Source organism: Chiloscyllium plagiosum, chromosome 11 (assembly GCF_004010195.1).
Source record: "Chiloscyllium plagiosum isolate BGI_BamShark_2017 chromosome 11, ASM401019v2, whole genome shotgun sequence".
Classification (NCBI taxonomy): domain Eukaryota; kingdom Metazoa; phylum Chordata; class Chondrichthyes; order Orectolobiformes; family Hemiscylliidae; genus Chiloscyllium; species Chiloscyllium plagiosum.
In genome coordinates, this window is record NC_057720.1 from 10,965,939 (window position 1) to 10,990,925 (window position 24,987).

Below are 24,987 nucleotides of genomic sequence, written 5' to 3' on the forward strand. Positions count from 1 at the left end.
CTAGCTAGAACACCCTGCACACCATGTGACTTCACTTTCTCCATTAATCTACAATGACGGGCACAGGCCCTTCTGAAGGGCCTGTGCCCGAAACGTCGAATCTCCTGTTCCCTGGATGCTGCCTGACCTGCTGTGCTGTTCCAGCAATAAAGTTTCAACTCCAGCATCTTTCCCACCACTGAGATCAGACTAACTGGTCTATACTTTCCTGCTTTCTCTCTCCCACCTTTCTTAAAGGGTGGGGGGTGCTCATTGGAGGGTCGATATGGCCTTGTTGGGCCTGTTTCCACACTGTAGGGATCCTATGAATTTAGTGCCATTTTGATTATTGATGTCCAGTAGTGGCATTTCACTAGGTCTGTATTAGTTGGTTACCACTGAAGACCTACAAAGCTGTAAGCTATACAAATATATGCACTAACCACAAACCACAAACTAGTGCTGTGTCCAGGGCATGTTTGTTTAATCATTTGTGGGCCAGCATTTATTGCCCGTCCTTAGTCACCTTTGAGAAGGTGGGGGGTTGAACTACCTTCTTGAACCGTTGCAGGCCATATGCTGTGGGTTGACCCACAATGTCCTTGGGGAGGGAATCCCAAAATTTTAACCCACCGATAGTGAAGGAACAGTCAGGATGGTGAATGGTTCGAGGGTGAACTAGCAGGTGGTGGTGTACCCATGTACCTGCGACTCTTGTGTGCTCGTGGGTTTGGAAGTTGGTGTCTGAGGATCTTTGGTGAATTTCTGCAGTAAATCTCGTTGACAGTACACACTGCTGCTGCTAAGCGTCAGTGGTGGAGGGAGTAGATGTTTGTGGATGTGGTGCCAGTTAAGGAGGCTGCTTTGTTCTGAATGTTAATATTCTGCATGTTTAGTTTTAATTTGATTCTTATTTTAATTTGAGCCAAAACTAAAGACTTATAATAAGACTTGGGATGGTTTCAATTGGTTTGAGTTCTTGACTCTAGAAAAGAAAAGGCTGAGGTCTCTCTAATTTAGGTTTCCTAAGGTTACGGAAGGGTTTGAAAGGATATATATGGAAAAGCAGTTGTCCTACATACAGGTTGAAGGACAGAACTAGAATTATAAGTGTAAGAAGACTGTTAATAAATTCTACAGGGAATTTGAGAGAAACTTCCCTTGAGGTTTTCTTTTCACTCATTTATGAGATGAGTGATGCTGGCTCGGCCATAATGTATTGCCCAGAGGGCAGTTAAGAGTCAGCCATATTGCTATGGGTCTGGAGTCACATGTCGGCCAGCAATCTCTTTCCCTGAAGAGAATGAGTGAACCAGACTGTTTCTCCCACCCGCCTCCAGCAGGTGGCAGCAGTTTCACAGTCATCCTAAGTCCCGATTTTTACTGGATTCATCTTCCACAGTGAGATTTGAACCCAACTCTGTAGAACGTTCCCTGGGCCTCTGGATTAACAGTCTAGCAATAATCCCACTAGGACATCACTTCCCTTGCTACCACAAGAATACATAAAGTGAATAGAAGCATTTGAAATTAGTATAAAAGAAATAAAGTCTTGCTCCAGTCATACAGTGTTAAAAATCACACAACACTGGGTTATAGTCCAACAGTTTTATTTGTAAATACTAGCTTTTGGAATGCTGCTCCTTCATCAGGTAGCTGTGGAGCAGGATCATACGTACTGTGTACAGTTTTAGTCTCTAAAGGGATATACTTCCACAGGCAGCATTTCACACAGCTGGTTCCCGGGATGAAGGGGATGAGTTTTGAGGAAAGGTTTATTGGGTTATACCTGATTAGGTTAGATTCCCTACAGCACGGAAACAGGCCCTTCGGCCCAACAGGTCCATACCGACCCACCCAGACCCATTTCCCCCAACTAATGCACCTAGCACTATAGGCAATTTAGCATGGCCAATTCACCTGGCCTGCACATCTTTGTGACTGTGGGAGGAAACCGGAGCACCTGGAGGAAACCCACACAGACACGGGGAGAATGTGCAAACTCCACACAGACAGTCACCCAAGGCTGGAATAGAACCTAGGTCCCTGGCGGTGTGAAGCTACAGTGCTAACCACTGAACCACCGTGCTGCCCATTGGCCATCAGAAGAATGAGAGGTGATGATACTGAAGCATATCAGTTTCCACTGGGGCTTGACAGTCGATGTTGGACAGATCAGAAATTGCAGGAAAAACATCAGCAGCTCTGTGGAGAGAAAGCAGAGTTAACATTTCAGGTCCAGTGACCCTTCTTCAGAACTGATTGTAGCTGGGGAAGGGTTGGTATACGTGCAAAGGTTTGGTGGTGAGGGGGGGAAGAGTTAACGATTAACGACAGGTAGAGGCGGACCTCAGGGAGGGAGAAAAACAGTTGGGCAGATAAAGAAATGGGTAAAGGTCAGCCTGGGAGTGTCAGTAGCTGTTAATGGGGACTGCTGGTGGCTGACAGTGGGTTGTTTATGGGGGCAGCCAATGTGATGACAAGGTCTGGTGGGTGGGGTTTGGGTAAGGACATAGAACAAGGAGCTGAGGTCCTAAAATTATTGAACTTGATATTCAGTCCTGCGAGGTCCCCAAGAAACTTAGCTGTTGTTATTCCAGATATGGAAACAGACCCTTCAGTCCAACCCCTCCATGCCGACCAGATATCCCAACCCAATCTAGTCCCACCTGCCAGCACCCGGCCTATATCCCTCCAAACCCTTCCTATTCATACACCCATCCAGATGCCTTTTAAATGTACCAGCCTCCACCACTTCTTCTGGCAGCTCATATAACTCTATGACTCAATGTTGCACTGAGCTTCACTAGAGCACTGTAACAAGCCTGAGACATAGGTGTTGGCCAGGGAACATGATGGTGTGTTGAAATGGCAGGTAGCCGAAAGCTCAGAGTCAATCCTGCTGTCAGAACATAGGTATTCTTCAAAGCGACCATTTCTGATTCCCAGCATCTGCAGCTCTTTGGGATTTTTTTTCATGATGGAAGGATATTATACAGGGCCTTGGTGAGGCCAAACCTTGAGTACTGTATGCAGTTTTAGTCTCCTAGTCTGAGGAAGAACATTCTTGCTATTGAGGGAACCCAGCAAATATTCACCAGACTGATTCCCGGGATGACAGTACTGAGATATGAGGAAAGACTGGGCTTGTACTCGCTGGGAGTAAGAAGACTGAGGTGGGGATCTCATAGAAATAAATGAAATCCTGATGGAATTGGACAGACTAGATGCGGGAAGAATGTTCCCGATGTTGGGGAAGTCCAGAACTAGAGGCCACAGTCTAAGAAAAAGGGATAAGCCATTCAGGACTGAGAGGAGGAAGAATCTCTTCACTCAGAGAATCGTGAACCTGTGGAATTCAGTACCACAGGAAGATGTTGGGGCCAGTTCATTAGATTTATTCAAGAGGGAGCTGGACGTAATCCTTGCAGCTAAAGGGATTAAGGGGTATGGGGAGAGGGCAGGAGTGGGATGCTCAGATTGCATGATCAGCCATGATCATATTGAATGGTGGTGCAGGCTCGAGAAGCTGAATGGCCTCCTCCTGCACCTATTTTCTATGTTTGTGGCAGGCTTTAGAATGGGGGGGGACACAGTATAAAAATAGGCAGTGACTGCTGACAGCTGTGTATGTGGCTAACCTGGGTGTGCACAATTCCTGCCCTGATAAGTCACCTCTGTAACATTTGGATAACATCCAATGCAAAGGCTGCATCAACTCTCTCATTGTACAGCACACTGAGTGCTGGGCGCAGTTTTGGTTTGTGAAGGAAAATGGAAGAAGCACATAACGTGTGAAGAGATGAAGCTGAAAATATTGAAACTTGGTTCAGTGGGAAGTGTAGGGGGAGGAGACGGAAAAGAGTCAAGATGAAGTGGTGAAACAGCGTGGGGGCGATTCCCCTCCCCCTTTCTGCCCTCTCCGTTCTCTCTCTCCCCATTCCCCTCACCATTCACAGTCCCACTTCTTTCTCAAGATTATATAAATGCTTCAAGGTGAAGGCATCCCCAGGTTGCAGCAAACACAATATGTCTGAATTTTACTTTGTGTGAACGGAAAAGACCAGATCCAAGACTAATATCATAAACGTAAGTTAGGGCAACCTGGTGGACATGCAAGCTGAGCTCAGTGAAATGGATTGTCATGCTAAGCTAAAAGATTAATCAGTAGAGATGAAGTTATGGACATGTAAGGGGATATTTCAGAACTATCAGAGTATGTATATTCCTCCAATAAATTCCTACAAGAAACTAGGGAAAGCATCAAACTTAAGGAAAAATATAATTGTCCAAAGATAAACAGCAAGTCAAATGATTTGTAAGAATATAAAGAACAGTAGATCATAATTAAAGTGTTAATAAAGAAAAGGACATAGGAGAAGGAGCTGAGGTCCTAAAATGGTTGAACTTGATATTGAGTCCTGTAGCTTCCCTCCCCATTACCCCACTCCCATCATATGTGTACCCTCCTCCCACCACCTTGCTCAACCCCTCTTCTCTGGCTGCCCCCGCCCCCCCCCCATTCTTGGTCGCGTTGCCCCGGCCACAGTCACACCCACGTCCTGGTTAAATGTGCATGTGTGAATTTAAAAGATCCACAGGACCCATGAGCCACTATTAAAATAAGAGGACTCCTATTTAACTTAGAGATGAGGGCAAATTTTCTCAGTATTTTGAGTTCTCCGTCTCAGAGACTGGGTCAATGTGTATATCCAAAGCCGAGTTCTTAGAATCAAAGAACCATCGAGTCCCTGCAGTGTGGATGCAGGCCATTCTGCCCATTGAGTCCACAATGACACTCCGAAGAGCATCCCACCCAGACTCGCTCCCTCCATCCCTGTATTTCCCATGGCTAATATATCTCACCTGCACATCTTTGGACTCTAGGAGGAAACCAGAGCACCCGGAGGAAACCCACGCAGACACGGGGAGAACATGCAAACTCCACAAAACATTCACCTGAGGGTTTAATTGAACCCATGTCCCTAGCGTTGTGAGGCTGCTATGTTAACCACTGAGCCACGGTGCTGCCCAAGGTAGACAGATATTTGATCTACGTGGGAGTGGAGGGTAATGGGGACAGGCTGTAAAGTTTTGTTAAATCTACAATCAGATCAGCCATTGACCTTATTAAATGGTTAAGCTGGCTTGATGGTCTAAATGGCCTCACCCTTCTCTTTCTTATGATCTTAAGTTGGGTAGAAATGTGAGGGAAGTAGTAGAGTATGTTGATGGGGTTAGGTGAAGGGCGATAAGAGGAGGGACATAAACACTGGCAAGCATCTGTCAGATTGAGTGCCTATGTCTGTCTGTAAGTTTTACATGATGATTAAAAATTAATTTAGCCCAGTGTATTTTGCCACCTTTGTAGGTGAATCAAATTCCATCCTCGGGGTTTAGTGGATTTACTGAAGACAAGAACATGTTTTTAGAGAAGCTGGAAAATTTCAAGATTGCAAGTCAAAAATTACAATTTCTCTTCAGGGAACGATGGATTTCCAAGGTAGGCGAAACTTTGTTGACCTTCAATGCGCATCCCCCCCCTCCAAAAAAATATGACTTCAGATAAAGTTAGATCCTTGATGAATAACAGGGTGTGATCAATTGTGAGTATAAAAAAAATTACAACTGTGTCGAGCACCTTTCAGGTGCAAGGGAAGTTCTACGATTATTATGTTCTGTGTAAATCGCTAATTGTAGATTGAGAGTTTGACAGAATTTGGAATTAGGCATTTGTAAACTACAAACCTCGAGCCAAGTGTTATTTGTGTTTCTGGATCTACTGTTAACCTGCTGCTTGGTTTACAGAGTGACCACATTTCAAACATACTTCTTTGGGCCTTAGGGACTACAGGACATCCTGGAGTCACCGAGGTACCTTATATATACAAGTCTTTACTTTGTCAGTTTTGCTGTGATTTGTGATTCCAGTAATTACTGAATCCCTGGCTGATTAACTGATGTGAATGGAGATAATACACACGAGCGAGGATAATACATCACCTTACTATGGAACATACCATGCCATTTTGTTTTTAATTTCAAAAATATATTTTATTCATAAAAAAACATTCTTCGCATACCTACATAGTCATAAACGTAGTTGGGTTCTGTGCAGTAGCATACCAACTAAACAAACAAACATTGGAGTTTGACTCTATCCAACCAAACCAAAGGTATTTTTTACTTGAAACACACTATATTTAAATTCATTTGAGGCATTGAGGTCATTTTTTTAATTTCAAAAATATACTTTATTCGTAAAATATTTTGATGATCTGTACAATTGGTGGTGTCATTCATAGACGCACCTTGCATTTTTTTACATACAGAGATCAGAATTAGTCATTCGTATATACAGTTTTGTACATTTACCATCCAGATATTTAGCTGAGGCTTCATCACTTACTGAGTGGGCCCCCTGTTCTTCTTTGGCAGGCAGACGTTACACGGTGGTCTTTCCCCACCGCGCCTTGGGCGGCAGCTTTGAGGCCAATGCTGTAGCACAACCTTCAATTTCAGGAACTCTGCCTCAGAAATATTGCAAGAGGACTGAACTGCCTCCTTCCCAACACACCCCTGCAGCTCATGTGACCCACTTTTTGTTTGTCGTGTTAAACACTTTCCCTTTGTCTCCCTCCCTGTAGTCTTTCACCTATGGTGGTGGAATATTTTCAAGATGGATTTGAGGATAGCTTTTGAAAAAAAAACACATTTGACTGTTCTTACGTCTGCTAATTTAAGTCAGGCAGCCAATAGGTTTATTAAGAACCTCATAGGCAATGGTTAACGGAACTTGGCGGCATTATTCAGTCAAAAATCACACAACACCAGGTTATAGTCCAACAGGTTTAATTGGAAGCACATTAGCTTTCAGAGCGACGCTCCTTCATCAGGTGATGAAGGACCGTCGCTCCGAAAGCTAGTGTGCTTCCAATTAAACCTGTTGGACTATAACCTGGTGTTGTGTGATTTTTAACTTTGTACACCCCAGTCCAACACCGGCATCTCTGAATCATTATTCAGTCAGCATTTGAATTCCTGAAATGGTGAGAGGCAGATTAACTCTCTGGGGCTCAGCATCTGATGGAAGGCTGGAGGAGAGTTCCGTACATCTCTAAGAGGTCTGTGTGTTTGAGAATGTGTGTAACCAAAGGCCACTCTGTGTAGCAGCAGTGATAGCCTTATTGTCTTTGGGTTGTGTAATTAGTTTTCAGAAAAATGGCTGGTAGTTCGCTTTCCTGGTGTAGTGCCCCCTCTGTTACTTAACAGTACTGCAACCATCTGCTTCTATTAATCTGAACGGTGTTCTGACTCACTTTGTTTTTGATAAACCTATCCATCATCCTTGGACAGGGAACTTGTTTCCATGCCAACTAGGGGAACATTCAGGCCAAACGTTCAGTGAATATTCCCAACCAGATACACAGGTTTGGGACCTGGGAATATTCCTAGCTCCTGTTTCCTGCCCCATTCCGCTCCAAATATTTCACACAACTTGTTATTTTTGGAATACAATCCCTATCATGTGGACAAATGCAGTAGCCATTTTGCAGCAATAGTTATTTACTGCTTTTGAATAAATTCTGCCCTCTTTAATACTTGATTTCATCGAACTTCAACTACCCTCAGCTAAAGTACATGGTCATAATTTTATTAAAAGGCAAAGTATTAATTCAGCAGTATAATAAGATTTAATTTCTTCCATTACCCAATCTATCATCTGCACAACTCACTAAGACTCCTATCAGCTCTTACCAATAGTGCCCATGGTATTTATAACGTAAATATGCTATAATTGTCTTTTTTCTCCGGGCACACCAACTGGAGTTAAGTTAGTTTCTTGAGGAGAGGAATTACCTTAAATTCAGAAGAAGGGGAGTAATTCATGACTGTAATGATTATTTGAGTTGGGCTTTCCAAAGTTATTGTGGATAAGATGCAAGGATAATGGAATTTTTAGGCAGTTGCTATGTCTGCTTGTTTGGGAATGTGAGGCCACATTCTAATCTGAGTTTATCTTTCTAGCCTTGCGTGGATTGTACCAACAGACAAATTGAAGTGTTGACACAGAAGCTGACAAGATGTGAAACTGAAAATATTGCAAGTATTTTACTTTCATCAATCCTAAAAATAAACACATTGTTCTAAACTGGATCAAACACACAAAAATGGATAGGTTTCATATGATTTTTTGCGCTAAAGTAGTGTCAAAACATTGTTTTGCAGCATTTGAAAAGAAAACTCCAGCATGTTGAGAAAAATGCGAAAGAAGCTTTGGCACTGTGTCAGATGGAAAAGGTACAAGGATATTGGAATTTTTCTTACATAACCAGAATAAATTAAATAATTATTCACAGGGGTTAATTAATGCAAATTGCACTTTATTTCCAGGTTAATTCTTGCTTTGTAAAGCAGCTGTCAAAGTCTGTTGAAGCAACCCAAGCCCGTCTACAAGAGCAGCTTAGAAACAAAGACGGCAGGAACAAGAGAATGTCAAATCAGATCCTGGTAAGTTCTTCTTCAAAATAGGGCAAATCTTGAATAAAATTGCAGTAACGTTAAAGGTTACAGAATAATAAATTATTTTTACATTTGATGGACACAGTCGAAAATTTGAGACTGACTTTGAGGAAAATGACTGGCTATGACTTTTTCATCTTGAAAATCTCCGTAGGCAACTCTACAGTCCCTAACTGTCTCGATTAATAGCTAATCACCCTTCCAGCCAGATTGTTATTCACTCATTTGTCTTTCCAACTGCTCTTCTCTCTCTTTGGGTTCTATCCCCACCTATCTTTACTCTTTACCACCTCCTTCCACCCTATCTTCTGTATATAAACCAATATTTTCCTAGCTACCATCAGTTCTGAGGAAGGGTCACCAGACCCAAAACGTTAACTCTGATTTCTGTCGATGTGGAGGGTCCTGTGTTGGACTGGGGTGGACAAGGTCAGAAGTCACACAACACCAGGTTTATACTCCAGCAGGTTTATTTGAAATCACAAGCTTTTGGAGCACTGTCCCTTCAAGTCTTCACCTGATGATGGAGCACAGCTCCAAAAGCTTGTGATTTCAAATAAACCTGTTGCACTATGACCTTGTGTCATATGACTTCTGACCTGATTTCTCTCCAGAGACGCTGCCAGACCTGCTGAGCTTTTCCAGCAATTTCTGTTTTTGTTTCTGATTTACAGCATCTGCAGTTCTTTGGGTTTTATTTATTTTCTGTAGATAATGTTTAGGACATTAATAAGATGATCTGTAAGAGGTCTCAATTTGTGACCAACAAATAGTCTCATTCATGATGTGAAGCTATTGGCATGACACAGCACATAAGCATGGCCCTAACCAGTGTACGCAAGGAACTGAGCTCTGCACAATGGATTTGTACAATGGATGTTTTTACCATATTCAAAGGTGCTGTGTAGATGCACGTTACTGGCGTGAATAATTCTGGCTTTCAAGCTCCACAACTTAACTCTTGAAGATGACAGCACCAACATGCTGGAAGAGATCAACAGATCATGCAGCATACATGGGGAGAGAACAAAGATTAATAGTTTGGAAGTTGTTCATAACTTGTTCAGTCTGGTTTTGTTGAGTCTCTCTCAGGGACGTTTAGGGATGGCTGCTCAATTCCGGCCTTGTCGGCAATGCTCACATCTTAAGAATGGAAGTGAATGTAAGGAATTAGTAACGGGTTCGAGGTGTTATGGACAGTGGGCAGGAAAGTGAAATTGAGCCCGAGATCAGATCAGCTGATTGTATTAAATGGCGGAACAGGCTCGCGGGACTGAATTGTCCACTCCTGCACCTCGTCCTTTTGTAGAACAAAAGCACAGCTGATGCCAGCACAAGTTGGCTGAGGGCAGAGTGTGATTGTAGTGGAGTCCTTAAGCAGTGGTTAGACCTGTATTTAGATATACAGAGGGTACTAATCCCTAATTTAGCGTTGGATACTGCTGGCATTTCTCTTTGTCGAGGTTGGCTGTGTTCTTATTCATTATAAACAGGTACCACGGTGATGTAAGCTGGAAAGCTGTATCTAGGTTAAAGACAAGATGCTTGTATACTGATATCTTTAATGTGCAAGTTGTCCCAACTTAAAGACAAAAGATGCACCAACAACAGCATCCTCGACCAGGCCAACATCCCCAGTATTGAGGTATTAACCCCCCACCCGCCCTCCCTGCATTTTCCCCCCCCTTCCAAAAAATCAGCTGTACACATCGTCCCCCTGATTAACATGAGACTCCCCACGCAGGTACTCTACTCCCAGCTCTGAAACCGCAGGCGAGCCCCAGGTGCTCAGGGGAAGTGCTTCAGTGATAACCTCAAGGTCTCACAGGGAAGTGTAGCATTCCCACAGACACCTGGGAATCACTGGCCCAAGATCATCCAAAGTGGAAGAGGAGCATTCTGGGAAGGCATCGAGCATCTCGAGACTTGCCGTTGGGTAAAAATGGGAGCCAGGGGAAAACAGTGAAAGGAGCATCCTACCCACCACTTCCCATGACCACCACCTGCCCAACAGCCTGTAGTAGTGAATTGGTCTGTACAGCACCTGCGGACTCACCCTGAGAGTGGAAGAGAGTCATTCTCGACTGCAAGGGACTGCTGTTGATGACAGAAACTTTGACAGTATGGTTCAGATCAGAGTGACAAACCATTCACATGGGTTAGAAATGGGCTGAGCTTTGAAATTTCAAATCAACTGCAGATAGTTTTTGATTATGACTGTAATCTGTGTTGTGCAGACATTATTGTCCTTTAATAAATCTTTTTCCTAAGAGAATAGCAGCACTAATTCAGATTTCTAAAACAATGTTTGATCCTGCTAATGGGACAAGCTAGAAATTTCGCAACTAAATATAAACACAGACGCACTATTATATTTAATCTTTGATCTTAATTCCCTGAGAGGTTTCATAAAATTGAACAATGAGTATATTACAAGAGCAATAAAATTTTATCAACGCAAATTACTGTTCCATTTGATTTGATTTTCACCCTTTTCACGTAATCTACCTAATTAACATCTGGAAGAGCAGATGGTCAAACAATGCTCCATCATTCAGCAAGGCGATAGTCATGATGGAGAGAATTGTTTATATTAATAGGAGACTGGGTTACGATCCCTAGATCTGAAGAGATTAAAGGGATATTTGTTTAATGTAATGAGGGTGATTGGCAGGAGTAGAGTTGGGGATATCTCTCGGGTAATCCTAGGGCAAGGCAACACAATAATTGTGAGATTCCATGTTAGATCTACATAGGGACAAATAACTTTCTAAAAGGAAGTTTGAGTTTAAAGGCCAATGTATGATTTCACATTTTGAGAAGAAAGGACTAAAATTACTGTTGGCTAAACTGAATCTTTATCAGCAATTTAACCATTGAATACTACTGTCTCCATTGCTTCATTTGTCTAAGCCGTGTTGTTCTTTAAGTAGGGCACCACAGTGGTTGGCACTGCTGCCTCACAGCACCAGGGACCCAGCTTTGATTCCACCCTCGGACGGCTCTCTATGTGGAGTTTGCATGTTCTCCTCATGTCTGGATAGGTCTCCTTCCATGGTCCAGAGATGTACAATTTAGGTGGATCGGCCATGCTATATTTCCCATGGTGTCTGGGGATGTGCAGGCTAGGTGGATTAGCTACGGTCAATGCAGGGTTACAGGGATAGGATAGGGGAATGGGTGCACATGGGAATGCTCTTTGGATGGTTGGTATGGACTCAATAGGCCAAAGTACTTTCACACTGTCGGGATTCTAAAATGAGGAACAGAATGTGCAGTTCTCCATAAATCAGTCCTAAGTGATTCCCAGCTTCCAAGGGTTCACTTCTGTTCTTTTCCTTTGTCACCATCTGCTCCGAGAACAATTCTTCATTATGACAATATTGTTGGAGATCCTCCCCCTAGCTTAAACTTTGTGAATCTTCCAGCCCCATTTCAACTCATCATAAATGCAGTCTTTTCAATTCAGAGTATAATGCAGACAAGTGCAAGGTGATACGTTTTGGGAGGTCAAATGCAAGAGGAAACTATACAATAAAAGGCAGGATCCTTAGGAGCATTGATATGTAGAGGGTTATTGGGTGCAAGTCCATAGCTGCCTGAAAGTGGAAACACAGTGGATAAGGTGGTAAAGAAGGCATACAACATGCTTGCTTTCATCAGGGCATTTAATATGAAAGTTGGCAAGTCATGGGGCAATAGTACAAGACTTTAGTGTTGACCACATTTGAAATATTGTGTGTAGTTCCAGCCACCACATTACAGGAAGGAAATGAAGGCTTTAGAGATGGTGTGAAAGAGGTTTACCAGGATGCTGCCTCGATTGGAGTTTATTAACTGTAAGGAGAGATTGGACAAACTTGGATTGTTTGCGCTAGAGCATCAGTGACTGAGGGGCGACCTGATAGAAATATATAAAATTATGAGAGGCATGGATAGGGTGGTGGTCAGAGTATTTTTCCCACAAATGTCAAATGCTCAGGGCCTAGGTTTAAGCTGAGAAGGGAAGAGTTTGAAGGATATCTGTAAGATTATTCCTTTACACAGAGGGTGGTAGGTGCCATGAACTCACTGCCAGGGGAGCTGGTGGAATCAGATGTGACAGGGATGTTTAAGAGGTATTTCAACAGACACATCAAATTCAGGGAATAAATGGATGTGGACCACATGCAGGCAGATACGATTAGCTTAGAAGAGTATCAATGTCTGCATAGTCTGGTGGGCCAAGGGGCCTGTTTCTATGCTATACTATTCTATGTTCGACTTATGATTATGAGCTTCTACACATTTTCTGATACGGTGAACCGTAAAGACTTACATAAGAACTAGGAGCAGGAATAGGCCGTCTGACCCCTTAAGCCTGCTCCACCATTCAATAAGATCATGGCTGAACTTTTTGTGGCCTCAACTCCACTTACCCGCCCACTCGCCATAACTGTTATTTCCTTTACTATTCAAAAAATTACTTACCTTAGCTTTGAAAGCAGTTACTGAGGAAGCCTCAACTACGTCACTGGGCAGGGAATTCCACAACTTTACAACCTTCTGGGTGAAGAAGTTCCTTCTCAATTCAGTGCTAAATCTGTGCTCCTGAATTTGGAGGCTATGCTCTCTTGTTCTAGTTTTAGCCGCCAATGGAAACACCCTTTTTACTTCTTTCTTATCTATTCCCTTCATAATTTTATATGTTTCTATAAGATGCCCCCTTCATTCTTCTAAATTCCAATGAGTACTGTTCCAGCCTATTCAGTCTCTCCTCACTAGCCAACCCCCTCAACTCCGGAATCAACCTAGTGAACCTCCTCTGCATTCCCTCCAGTGCCAGTACATCCTTTCTCAAGTAAGGAGACCAAAACTGCAAATAGTACTCCAGGGGTGGCATCACCAGCACTCTGTACAGCAGCAGGATAACCTCCCTGTGTTTAAACTCAGTTCCTTTAGCAATGAAGGTCAAATTTCCATTTTCCTTCCTAATTGCCTGTTGTACCTGCAACCTTCTGCGATTCACGCACAAGGACACCCAGGTGCAGCATGCTGCAATTATTTACCAGTGAAATGATTGTCCTTTTTACTGTTATTCCTACTGAAATGGATGACTTCACATTTATTAACACTGTATTCCATGTGCCAGACCTTTGCCCACTCACTTAAACTATCTGTGTCCCTTTGCAACATTTCACATTTCAAAGCACACTTTGCTTTACCACTCAGCTTAGTGTCATCCTCAAACGTTGACACACTAGACAAGGTCCCCAACTCCAAATCATCTATGTAAATTGTGAATAATTTGCGGTCCCAACACTGATCCCTGAGGTACACCACTGTCACGGATTGTCAACCAGAAAAGCACTCATTTATCCCCGCTCTTTGCTTCCTGTTAGTTAACTAATCCTCTATCCATGCTAATCCATTGCCTGTAATGCCTTGCATCTTTATCTTATGCCGCAACCTTTGTGCAGCAACTTGTTAAATGCCTTTTGGAAATCTACTGGGTGCCCATTGTCCACCATGCTCATAACGTCTTCATAGAATTCCAGTGGATTAATTAAACATGACCTGTCTTTCATGAACCCATGCTGTGTCTGCCCAACGGGACAGTTTCTATCTAGATGCCTTGCTATTTTTTCCTTGATAATAGATTCAAGCATTTTCCCCACGACAGAAGTGAAGCTAACTGGTCTATAATTCCCCATCTTTTGTCTACCTCCTTTTTAAACAGTGGTGTCACATTTGCTGTTTTCCAATCTGCTGAGACCGCCTCAGAGTCCAGCGAATTTTGGTTAATTATGACAAGTGTACTTGCTATTTCTCCCGCCATCTCTTTTAGCACCCTGGGATGCATTCCATCAGGGCCAGGAGACTTGTCTACCTTTAGCTCCATTAGCTTGCTCAACACTACCTCTTTCGTGATAATGATAGTTTCTAGGTCCTCATCTATCTTCATCTCCTTATCAATTACTGGCATGTTATTAGTGTCCTCTACTGTGAAGACTGATACAAAATACCTAATAAATGCCTTGGCCATTTCATCATATCCCATAACTAGATCCCCCTTCCTATCCTCCAAAGGACCAATGTTTACTTTAACCACTCTTCTTCATTTTACATATTTATTGAAACTTTTGCGATGTGTCTTTATATTCTGTGCTAGTTTATTCTCTTTTCTTTATGACTTTTTTGTGGCTTTCTGTTGAACTTTAATCTTCTAGTTCCCAACCTACTAGTTTCCCGATGATCTTGGCCACTTTGAATGCCTTCTCTTTCAATTTGATACCCTCCCTTATTTACTTAGACACCCTGGGCAGATTACCCCTTTTCCTACAGTCCGTCCTTTTCACTGGAATATACTTTTGCTGAGCACTTTGAAAAATTGCTTTGAAAGTCCTCCATTGCTCGTCAAGTGTCCCACCGTAAAATCTTTGTTTCCAGTCTACTTTAGCCAACTCCTCCCTCATCCTATTATAGTCTCCCTTGTTTAAGCACAGGAAGGTGGTATTGGATTTTATCTTCACACGCTCCATCTGTATTCTAAATTCTAAATACAATCACAGTATTCTAAATACTGTGATCGCTCCTGCCAAGACAATCCTAATAATGAGACAATTAACTATTCCTGTCTCATTACACAGCTTTAGATCTAGGAAAGCTTGCTCCCTCAACGGTTCTATTACATACTATTCAAGAAACCTATCACAGCCTGTAGTTTGTCTCTCTGTCTTTTCCTTTTACACTCTCTCTTTGTCTCTGTCTTTTTCTGTCTTTGACTCCGTCTTTCTCTCTCTCTCTCTCTCTCTCTCTAACCACCACTATAACCCACCCAGACCCTGACTTACTCATCCAGCTGTGATTTAGGGAAGCCTGTAACCCGATCTTCACAATGATTTGCTCTGTACCCCTTGCCTGTGACAACACGTACCACGTGGGCCTGGTATCCAGGTATAAATGTTAATTAGTTGGTTTTTTTTCAAAGCACAGCTCTATCCTATTCTGGAATCAAAAGGGCAATTCAAAGGATACCCTTTTATAAACTGAAGTTCTTAATACTTCCCTTTCAGCTAATCAGCTGCCTCCTTCATTATCTGCAGATGTGAATGCCATTCACTTTCATTTTCACCAGTAATACAGTCTAGGTTCCCTCTGTAATCTTTAGTGGTCCCATTAACTGGCAGACTGGGCCACAGATCATGTGACCTTCATATTTTTCCTAAATTTAAAGGCCATTCCAAGATATTATAATCTCAGGAACCATATACCTATAGTAACTAAGCTGGTTCAAAGCAAGGAAGATGCGACAATAGGATGCCAAAGCTGGAAGATCAATAGAGATGTTTTGAAAGGGGACCATCACTTATTGTTGTGGTTCTGTTCACCGAGTTGGGAATTTGTGTTGCAGACGTTTCGTCCCCTGTCTAGGTGACATCCTCAGTGCCTGGGAGCCTCCTGTGAAGCGCTTCTGTGATGTTTCCTCCTGCATTTATAGTGGTTTGTCTCTGCCGCTTCCGGTTGTCAGTTCCAGCTGTCCGCTGGAGTGGCCGGTATATTGGGTCCAGGTCTATGTGTTTGTTGATAGAATCTGTGGATGAGTGCCATGCCTCTAGGAATTCCCTGGCTGCTCTCTGTTTGGCTTGTCCTATAATAGTAGTGTTGTCCCAGTCAAACTCATGTTGCTTGTCATCCGCGTGTGTGGCTACTAAGGATAGCTGGTCATCCTTAGTAGCCACAGAAATGTTCAGAAATGCTCTTGATGTATGGTAGTGTGGCTAGTCCTTTGGTTTGTGGCATGTCCTCATTCCATTGTCTTTCCCTTAGGCATCTGTTGATGAAATTGCGGAGGTATCTGTTTTTGGCAAATACATTCTGGAGGTGTTCTTCTTCCTCTTTTTGCAGTTCTGGTGTACTGCAGTGTGTTGTGGCCCTTTTGAACAGTGTCTTGATGCAACTTCTTTTGTGTGTGTTGGGGTGGTTGCTTTCGTAGTTCAGGACTTGGTCTGTGTGTGTGGCTTTCCTGTAAACCTATCAACAAACACATCGACCTGGACCCAATATACCGGCCACTGCAGCGGACAGCTGGAACTGACAACCAGAAGCGGCAGGGACAAACCACTATAGATGTCGGAGCAAACATCACAGAAGCGCTTCACAGGAGGCTCCCAAGCACTGAGGATGTCACCTAGAAAGGGGACGAAACGTCTGCAACACAAAGTCCCAGCTCGGCGAACAGAACCACAACAACGAGCACCCAAGCTACAAATCTTCTCACAAACTTTGAACCATCACTTATAAAATCATAGAGTCATAGAGCACAGAAACCGACCTTCGGTCCAACCAGTCTGTGTCAAACATAATTCCAAACTAATCTAGTACCATCTGCCTGCTCCGGCCATGTTCCTCCAAACCTTTCCCATTTGTGTACTTGTCCAAATGCCTTTTAAATATTGTAACTGTACCTACATCCACCACTTCCTCAGGAAGTTCATTCCACACATGGACCTCTCTTTGTGTAAAATATTTGCCTCTCGTGTCTTTGTTAAGTCGCTCTCCTCTTACCTCAAAAATGTGCCCACATAACTTGAAATCTTTCATGCTAAGGAACAAACAACTACCATTAACTCTATCTAAATTCCTCATAAACTATAAACTTCTAAAAGATTTTGGTCAATAAGTTTGCTCAGACAACAAATGAAGAGCCGCAAATAAAAGTTAGAGGATAGTGGATGACAAAAATAGATTACATTTGAGCTGATCTGTATATAAAGTAATTATTAAAACTCTTAACTGTATTGATTAGCAAGGTCAGCATCTTTTCCCCTTGGTCTGAGTGGCTTACTAAGCCATTTCTGAGGGCAGTTAGGAGTAAACTACGTAGTGACTGGAGTCACCCACAGTATAGGGGGTAGATTTCCTTTCCTTAATGATTTTTGAACTTTTAAATTAATGGTTGTTTCATGGTCACATCACTTGAGGTTATCTTGCAGTTCCAGATGAATTGACTGAATTCAATTTCCACCAGGTGGCATCATGAGGTTTGAACCCATGTCCCAGCACATTAACATAGACCTCAAGATTACTAGACTAGCAGCATTACCTCTACACCACCATCTTTCCCAAAAATGTGCATTTATGTGGCATCTTTAACAGAACAACATTTCTCAAAGCTTATCAGAGGCGAATTATCAACTAAAATCTGAACTTGAGTCATAGAAGATGTTAGAGCAGATGACCAAAAGGTTGATTACGATAAGGAGGAGAGAGAGTTGGAGAGGTTTAGGAAAACAATTAATGTAATTGTCTTAAAATGAGGTGTGCACTAGGCAGCCACAAATATCTGCTTTTATTCTGATTTAAACCATGTAAAGGCAATTGTCATTAGAATAAGAGTGGCTCAGTGGTTAGTATTGCTACCTCCTAGCACCAGAGACCTAGGTTCAATTCCAGCCTCAAGCAACTGCCTGTGTAGAGATTGCACATTCTCCCTGTGTCTGTGTGGGTTTCCTCCGGGTGCTCCAGTTTCCTCCCACAGTCTAAAGATGTGCAGGGTAAGTCAATTGGCCATGCTAAATTGCCTGTAGTGATGATTTGGAGATGCCAGTGTTGGACTGGGGTGTACAAAGTTAAAAATGACACAACACCAGGTTATAGTCCAACAGGTTTAATTGGAAGCACTAGCTTTCGGAGTGATGCTCCTTCAGTGCCTGGTGAAGGAGTAGTGCTTCCAATTAAACCTGTTGGACTATAACCTGGTGTTGTGTGAATTTTTAACCTTGCCTGTAGTGAGCAGGGTTATAGAGTAGGGAGGTGGATCTGAGAGGAGTGCTGTTTGGAGGGTCAGTATGGACTTGATGGACCAAATAGCCTGCTTCCACACTGTAGGGATTTTATAATAACGTCTCCTATTTTTTACGGATTAGAATGGTGCTGGACTCCTATTTTTTACACATATACCTATTGCAGCAACAACAATTTAGAGTTTTATAGATTATTGTCACAGATGATTGAATGTCTACATTTTAAAAACTATAATGTAAGGTTTTTTAATTCAGTCATGGGAAATGGTCATCGCCAATTATTGTTCATCCTTAATTGTCTTTGAGATAGAGGTAGCAAGCTTCCTTCTTGAACCTCTGCAGTCCTTGGGGTGTTGCTAGACCGACTATGCTGTTTATTTATCCTCCTGCTGTGTTTTGAAGTGGGCTCTAATGTTCTGCTGTCAGTCACTTCCTGTGTTGCTGTTTTGTGTGTGCCTGAGGACATCTTGTGGTTGTTGTGTGACATGTCACCCTATCTTTCAATATTTCAGAAATTTGAGGGGACAGTGACTGGCCATAAGTTGCAGATAGCTCACCTTAAATCCCAGCTGCTAGCTCTGAAAGATCAGCTTGCCATGGACAAAGAGGTTCTGAAGAAGGCAACACGAGCTCAAAGAAAGAGAGCAGAGAGATTTGAAGCTGCTGTGGAAGAACTTAATTCCCAGTTCAAAGAAAAGGTGACTATTGTATATTCCATTTCTGGCAATCGGAATTTTACTTCTTGCTTCTTAATGTTGCAAAAACGAAAATTTTTGTCATCCTGAGTGTTTGAGTCAAAGAGTCTAAAAGGAGTTTGGTTTGAACATCAGTTTGTTCTGAATTCAATAATTCCAGCTGTTAAAGGGGATGCTAACATTAAATTGGCTGTGCCCTTATTTGCAATTTTGGCTCCTCAGCATCTCCAGAGTTTAGATTAGAGTGGTGCTGGAAAAGTACAGCAGGTCAGGCGGCATCCGAGGAGCAGGAAAATCGACGTTTCGGGCAAAAGCTCAGCATCTCTAGCCCAGGGCATTGAGCTGATGTCATAGTGAACCCAGGTGACTCTGAGCACACCACAGATCAAACCTTTTGTGTCGGTCCTGTCTCTTTCTGTTTAAACATCCTAATGAAATTACCTGGCTTCTTTTTGTGCACTGTGAAATGTTTCAGGATCTGAAGTTGCGAGAGGTTCGTCTGGCCATTGAAACCCAAAAGAAACAAAACGATTTGGCTTCTGCGGTAAAGGCCCAGTTGGAAACCAAAGTTTTTTCCCTTTCACAGTGAGTTGAGCTGATTTGTTAGAATTTAATAAATGTGGTGAGCTGTGATATATTCAGTCCTCACACTGATAACTTTCACCTTTTCTTATATGCAATTAATTGTATTTGGATCCATTGTATGATAGAGTCATAGGGATGTACAGCATGGAAACAGCAACTCGTCCATGCCGACCAGATATCCTCAAATAATTTAGTCCCATTTGTCAGCATTAGACCCATATTCCTGTCAGGAGGAACTTCACTAATTCTAAGAATACGAGCGGCAGGATTTCATTTGGTGTAATCAAATTCCGGATGACTGAATGCCGCATAACATTGTTAAGCCAAGCATTGGGAACTTGCAACCTTGTCTGGATAGTCTGAAACTCAGTTAATCGAATGCCAGATAATCGAGGTTCCTGTGTAAACCCTTCCTATTAGGGTGGCACAGTGGCTCAGTAGTTAGCACCCTGGATTCAATTTCAGTCTTGGGCGACTGGCTGTGTGGAGTTTGCACATTCTCCCTGTGTCTGCATGGGTTTTTTTCTGGGTGCTCCGGTTTTCTCCCACCATCTAATGATATGCAGGTCAGGTGAATTGGCCATGTTAAATTGCCCATAGTGTTAGGTGCATTAGTCAGAGGGAAATGAGTTACTCTTCAGAGAGTCAGTGTGGACTTGTTGAGCTGAAGGGCCTGGTTCCATACTAGGAAATCTAATCTAACCTGTTCATGTACCCATCCAGATGCCTTTTAAATGTTGTAATTGTACCAGCCTCCACCACTTCCTCTGGCAGTTCATTCCATACAAACACCACCCTCTGCGTGGAAAAGGTGCCCCTTAGGTCCCTTTTAAATCTTTTCCCTCTCACCTTAAACCTGTTATGGACCAGGCCAGACCCCCCCCCCCCAACACATTTCAAGAAGGTAGCTCAGATCCTAACTTGCTAGTTGTTTTGAGCAAATGTCTAGTGGATATTCCAGGAGTGATGCAGCTGGTCAAACCACTTAATTTTAAACAAAAAATAATTTATTTGCAAGATTACTGAATGAAATACAAACACAAAAGAACAGAATATAAAATAACTTTACTTAAAAACCCAACAGACTATCTCAACTGAATGATGCAGTTTCCAAAAACTTGCAACATCTCCATAAACACCCCTTGGGAAAAAAGGTACAATCACAGGAGAAGGAGAAATGTCAGAGGGATTCAGCATGGAACAGAACACCTCCTTCCATGGAGCTGTTTCTTTGACCAGCAGCCTCAAAACTGACTGACAGCTTTCTCCGAACAGCTAGACCTCCCAAAAACCAAACCAAATAAAAGCTGACCTGGGAGAACTGGCCACTCCCCTTTCATTGTACAAGTTTTTTTTAACTTAAAAACCTTCTTCAAGTAGATCAACCCAGTCATTTTGGCAACTCTGCCTTGGACAACTCTTATGGAAAAAGAACAGGGACTTCACAACCTTGTTTAAAGAGCAGCAGCATCTCAAACCTATGCCCTCTATTTTTGGATTCTCCCATTCCAGAGAGAATACCTTGTCTATTCACCTACCTATGTCCCTCATGATTTTGTAAACATCTATAACATCACCCTGCAGGTTCCGAAGCTCCAGGGAAAGGCAAGGACTGATTAGGGATAGTCAACATGGCATTGTGCATGGGAAATCATGTTTCACATACTTGATTGAGTTTTTTGAAGAAGTAACAAAGAGGATTGATGAGGGAAGAGTGGTAGTTGGGAAACATATGGATTTCAGTAAGGCTTTCAACAAGGTTCCCCATGGGAGACAGATTAGCAAGGTTAGATTTCACGGAACACAGGGAGAACTAGCCATTTGGATACAGAACTGGCTCGATGATAGAAGACAGATGATGGTGAAAGAGGGTTGTTTTTCAGACCGGAGGCCTGTGACCAATGAATTCCACAAGGATCGGTGCTGGGTCCTCTACTTTTGTCATTTACATAAATGATTTGGATGCAAGCATAAGAAGTACAGTTAGTAAGTTTGCAGATGACACCAAAATTGGAGGTGTAGTGGACAGCGAAGAGGGTTACCTCAGATTACAACAGGATCTTGACCTATGGGCCAATGGGCTGAGAAGTGGCAGATGGAGTTTAATTCAGATAAATGTGCATTTTTGGGAAATACACATCTCAACAGGACTTATACACTTAATGGTAAGATCCTAGGGAGTGTTCCTGAACAAAGACACCTTGGAGTGCAGGTTCATAGCTCTTTGAAAGTGGAGTCGCAGGTAGATAGGATAGTGAAGAAGGCATTTGGTATGCTTTCCTTTATTGGTCAGAGTATTGAGTACAGGAGTTGGGAGGTCATGTTGCGGCTGTACAGGACATTGGTTAGCTGTTGGAATATTGCGTGCAATTCTGGTCTCCTTCCTATCGGAAAGATGTTGTGAAACTTGAAAAGCTTCAGAAAAGATTTACAAGGATGTTGCCAGGGTTGGAGGATTTGAGCTATAGGGAGAGCTGAACAGGCTGGGGCTGTTATCCCTGGAGCGTCGGAGGCTGAGGGGTGACCTTACAGTGGTTTACAAAATTATTAGGGTCATGGATAGGATAAATAGACAAAATCTTTTCCCTAGGGTGGGGTAGTACAGAACTAGAGGGCATAGATTTAGGGTGAGAGGGGAAAGATATAAAAGAGACCTAAGGGGCAACGTTTCACACAGAGGGTGGTACGTGTATGGAATGAGCTGCCAGAGGAAGTGGTGGAGGCTGGTACGATTGCAGCATTTAAGAGGCATTGGGATGGGTATATGAATTGGAATGGTTTGGAGGGATATGGGCCAGGTGCTGGTAGGTGGGACTAGGTTGGGTTGGGATATCTGGCCGGCATGGACAGGTTGGACCGAAGCATCTGTAACCATGCTGTACATCTCTATGACTCTATGAAATCGCCCCAGCCAAAAACTTGGATTGTTGTCACTGACAGTGGCTGAGGGGCGACCTAATAGAGTTTATGAGAGGCAAAGATGAGGTGTATAGTTGGACTCTCAATCCCGGGGCGGCATGTCAAATGCTAAAGGGGCATAGGTTGAAGGTGAGAGGGGAAAAGTTTAAAGGAGGTGTGCGAGGCAAGTTTTTTACACAGAGGATTGTGGGTGTCTGGAACACACTGTCAGGAGAGGTGGTAGAAGCAGCTACAGTAGCAATGTTTAAGAAGCATTTAGACAGACACATGAACAGACAGGGAATAGAGGGATGCAGATCATGTGCAGGCAGATAGGATTAGTTTAGAATAGCATCCTGGCCAGTACAGTCAAGGTAGGCCGAAGGGCCTGTCCTGTGCTGTTCTATGTTCTATAAGCTTGATCATCTACCTATAAAAATCTGTGAGGGCATCATTATATCATTTCATTTCACTAGAATCACATGCCACAGAAAGGACAGCAGACCCCGAGAACACCATCACCAAATTGGTAAGAGAACCAAGAGTTGTGGGGTAAAGGCAGGTAACAGGAGCTGAAGATTATCAGATCAACCATGATCTCAATTGAATGGCAGTGCAGATTCAATGGGCTGAATGGACTACTGTTGCTCCTGTGCCTTATGATTTTCTCTTACCTTCACTTTTTCTTCCGGGTCACACACGTTCCTGATTTGGAATTGTGTATCACTGTTCCGTCACTGGGTTAGAATTCTGGTGCCTTCTCTGACTCTGTAATAGCGCTAAGGGGGTACCTGCAGTAACTCAAGAGGCATCTCACCATCGGCTGTTCAAGGACATTTAGGAATGGACAACAAAGTCTGATCTTTCTGGCGATGTTCACATTCTGTGAACAAATATTACAAAAAAAGAGTCATAGAGATGTACAGCATGGAAACAGACCCTTCGGTCCAACCTGTCCACACCGACCAGATATCCCAACCCAATCTAGTCCCACCTGCTATTACCCGGCCCATATCCCTCCAAACCCTTCCTATTCATATACCCATCCAAGTACCTCTTAAATGTTGCAATTGTACCAGCCTCCACCACTTCCTCTGGCAGCTCATTCCATACATATACAACCCTCTGTGTGAAACAGTTGCCCCTTAGGTCTCTTTTATATCTTTCCCCTCTCACCTTAAACCTATACTCTCTAGTTCTGGACTCCCCAACCCCAGGGGAAAGACTTTGTCCATTTATCCTATCCGTGCCCCTCATCCTGGATCTTTCCCCATCACTCTTGCAATCTTTATTATTTTAGCGAGTTTTGAGAAGATTTGTAGCTCAGGTTGACATTTTGGATGTAGGTTTGCTCACTGAGCTGAAAGGTTCATTTCCAGATATTTCGTTACCCTACTAGGTAACATCTTCAGTGAGCCTCCGTGTGGAAATGAACCCTCCAGCTCAGCGAGCAAACCTACATCCAGATCTTTATTATCTTTTTCATCTTACACTATATGTATGGATGTGTGTGTGTATATATTCCATTATCTTTCGAGGATTGTAAATAAACTGCTGGAGAAACTCGGCAGAGGAGAGAGAAACTGGAGTGTTTTTGAGTCCAATGTGACTCTTCTCTTGAGCTTTTCCTTTACAAAGTTGCTGCTGAAAATGCTTTTGACCCCCCTCACAGACTGCACAAACCAGATCGTCATAACTCGCTGGATTCAAAAGATGGTTTCTCATCTTCCTGTTTATTCTTCTGCTAAGTATCTCTCTCCTCCTGTCATTTCTCGTCTATCAAAACTCATTGTGTGCCCTTTATTTGCCTAATTTTTCCAGACCAAAGGGGTAGCCATGGACACCTGTATGGGCCCCAGCTATGCCTGTCTCTTTGTTGGCTACGTAGAACAGTCGATCTTCCGTAATTACACCGGCACCACTCCCCACCTCTTCCTCCGTTACATTGATGACTGCATTGGCACCACCTCGTGCTCCCGCGAGGAGGTTGAGCAATTCATCAACTTCACCAACACATTTTACCCTGACCTTAAATTTACCTGGACCATCTCTGACACCTCTCTCCCCTTCCTGGACCTCTCCATCTCCATTAGTGACGACCGACTTGACATCGACATTTTTTACAAACACACCGACTCCCACAGCTACCTGGATTACACATTTACCCCCCCTACCTCCTGCAAAAATGCCATCCCGTATTCCCAATTCCTCCGCCTTTGCCTTATCTGCTCCCAGAACACACCAGATGGCCTCCTTCTTTAGAGATCGCAATTTCCCTTCCCGCGTAGTTAAAGATGCCCTCCAACGGATCTTGTCCACATCCCACACCTCCACCCTCAGACCCCACCCCTCCAACCGTAACAAGGACAGAACACCCCTGGTGCTCATCTTCCACCCTACCATCCTTCGCATAAACCAAATCATCCGCCGACATTTCCGACACCTCCAAACAGATCCCACCACCAGGGATATATTTCCCTCCCCACCCCTTTCCGCCTTCCGCAAAGACCGTTCCCTCCGTG

The 24,987-nt window shown here is 43.1% G+C and overlaps 1 protein-coding gene across 1 annotated transcript in view; it reads left to right on the forward strand.

The window, feature by feature from the left end:
* Nucleotides 1-24,987, forward strand: part of LOC122554704 (protein BCAP-like) — a 77,497-nt gene that overhangs the window by 15,533 nt on the left and 36,977 nt on the right. The window contains exons 6-13 of the mRNA XM_043700080.1: nucleotides 5,351-5,482; nucleotides 5,788-5,853; nucleotides 8,008-8,082; nucleotides 8,209-8,280; nucleotides 8,374-8,490; nucleotides 18,800-18,985; nucleotides 19,458-19,567; nucleotides 22,942-22,994. Of these exons, the coding sequence (XP_043556015.1) occupies nucleotides 5,351-5,482; nucleotides 5,788-5,853; nucleotides 8,008-8,082; nucleotides 8,209-8,280; nucleotides 8,374-8,490; nucleotides 18,800-18,985; nucleotides 19,458-19,567; nucleotides 22,942-22,994 (811 nt within the window). The remainder of the gene's footprint in view (nucleotides 1-5,350; nucleotides 5,483-5,787; nucleotides 5,854-8,007; nucleotides 8,083-8,208; nucleotides 8,281-8,373; nucleotides 8,491-18,799; nucleotides 18,986-19,457; nucleotides 19,568-22,941; nucleotides 22,995-24,987) is intronic.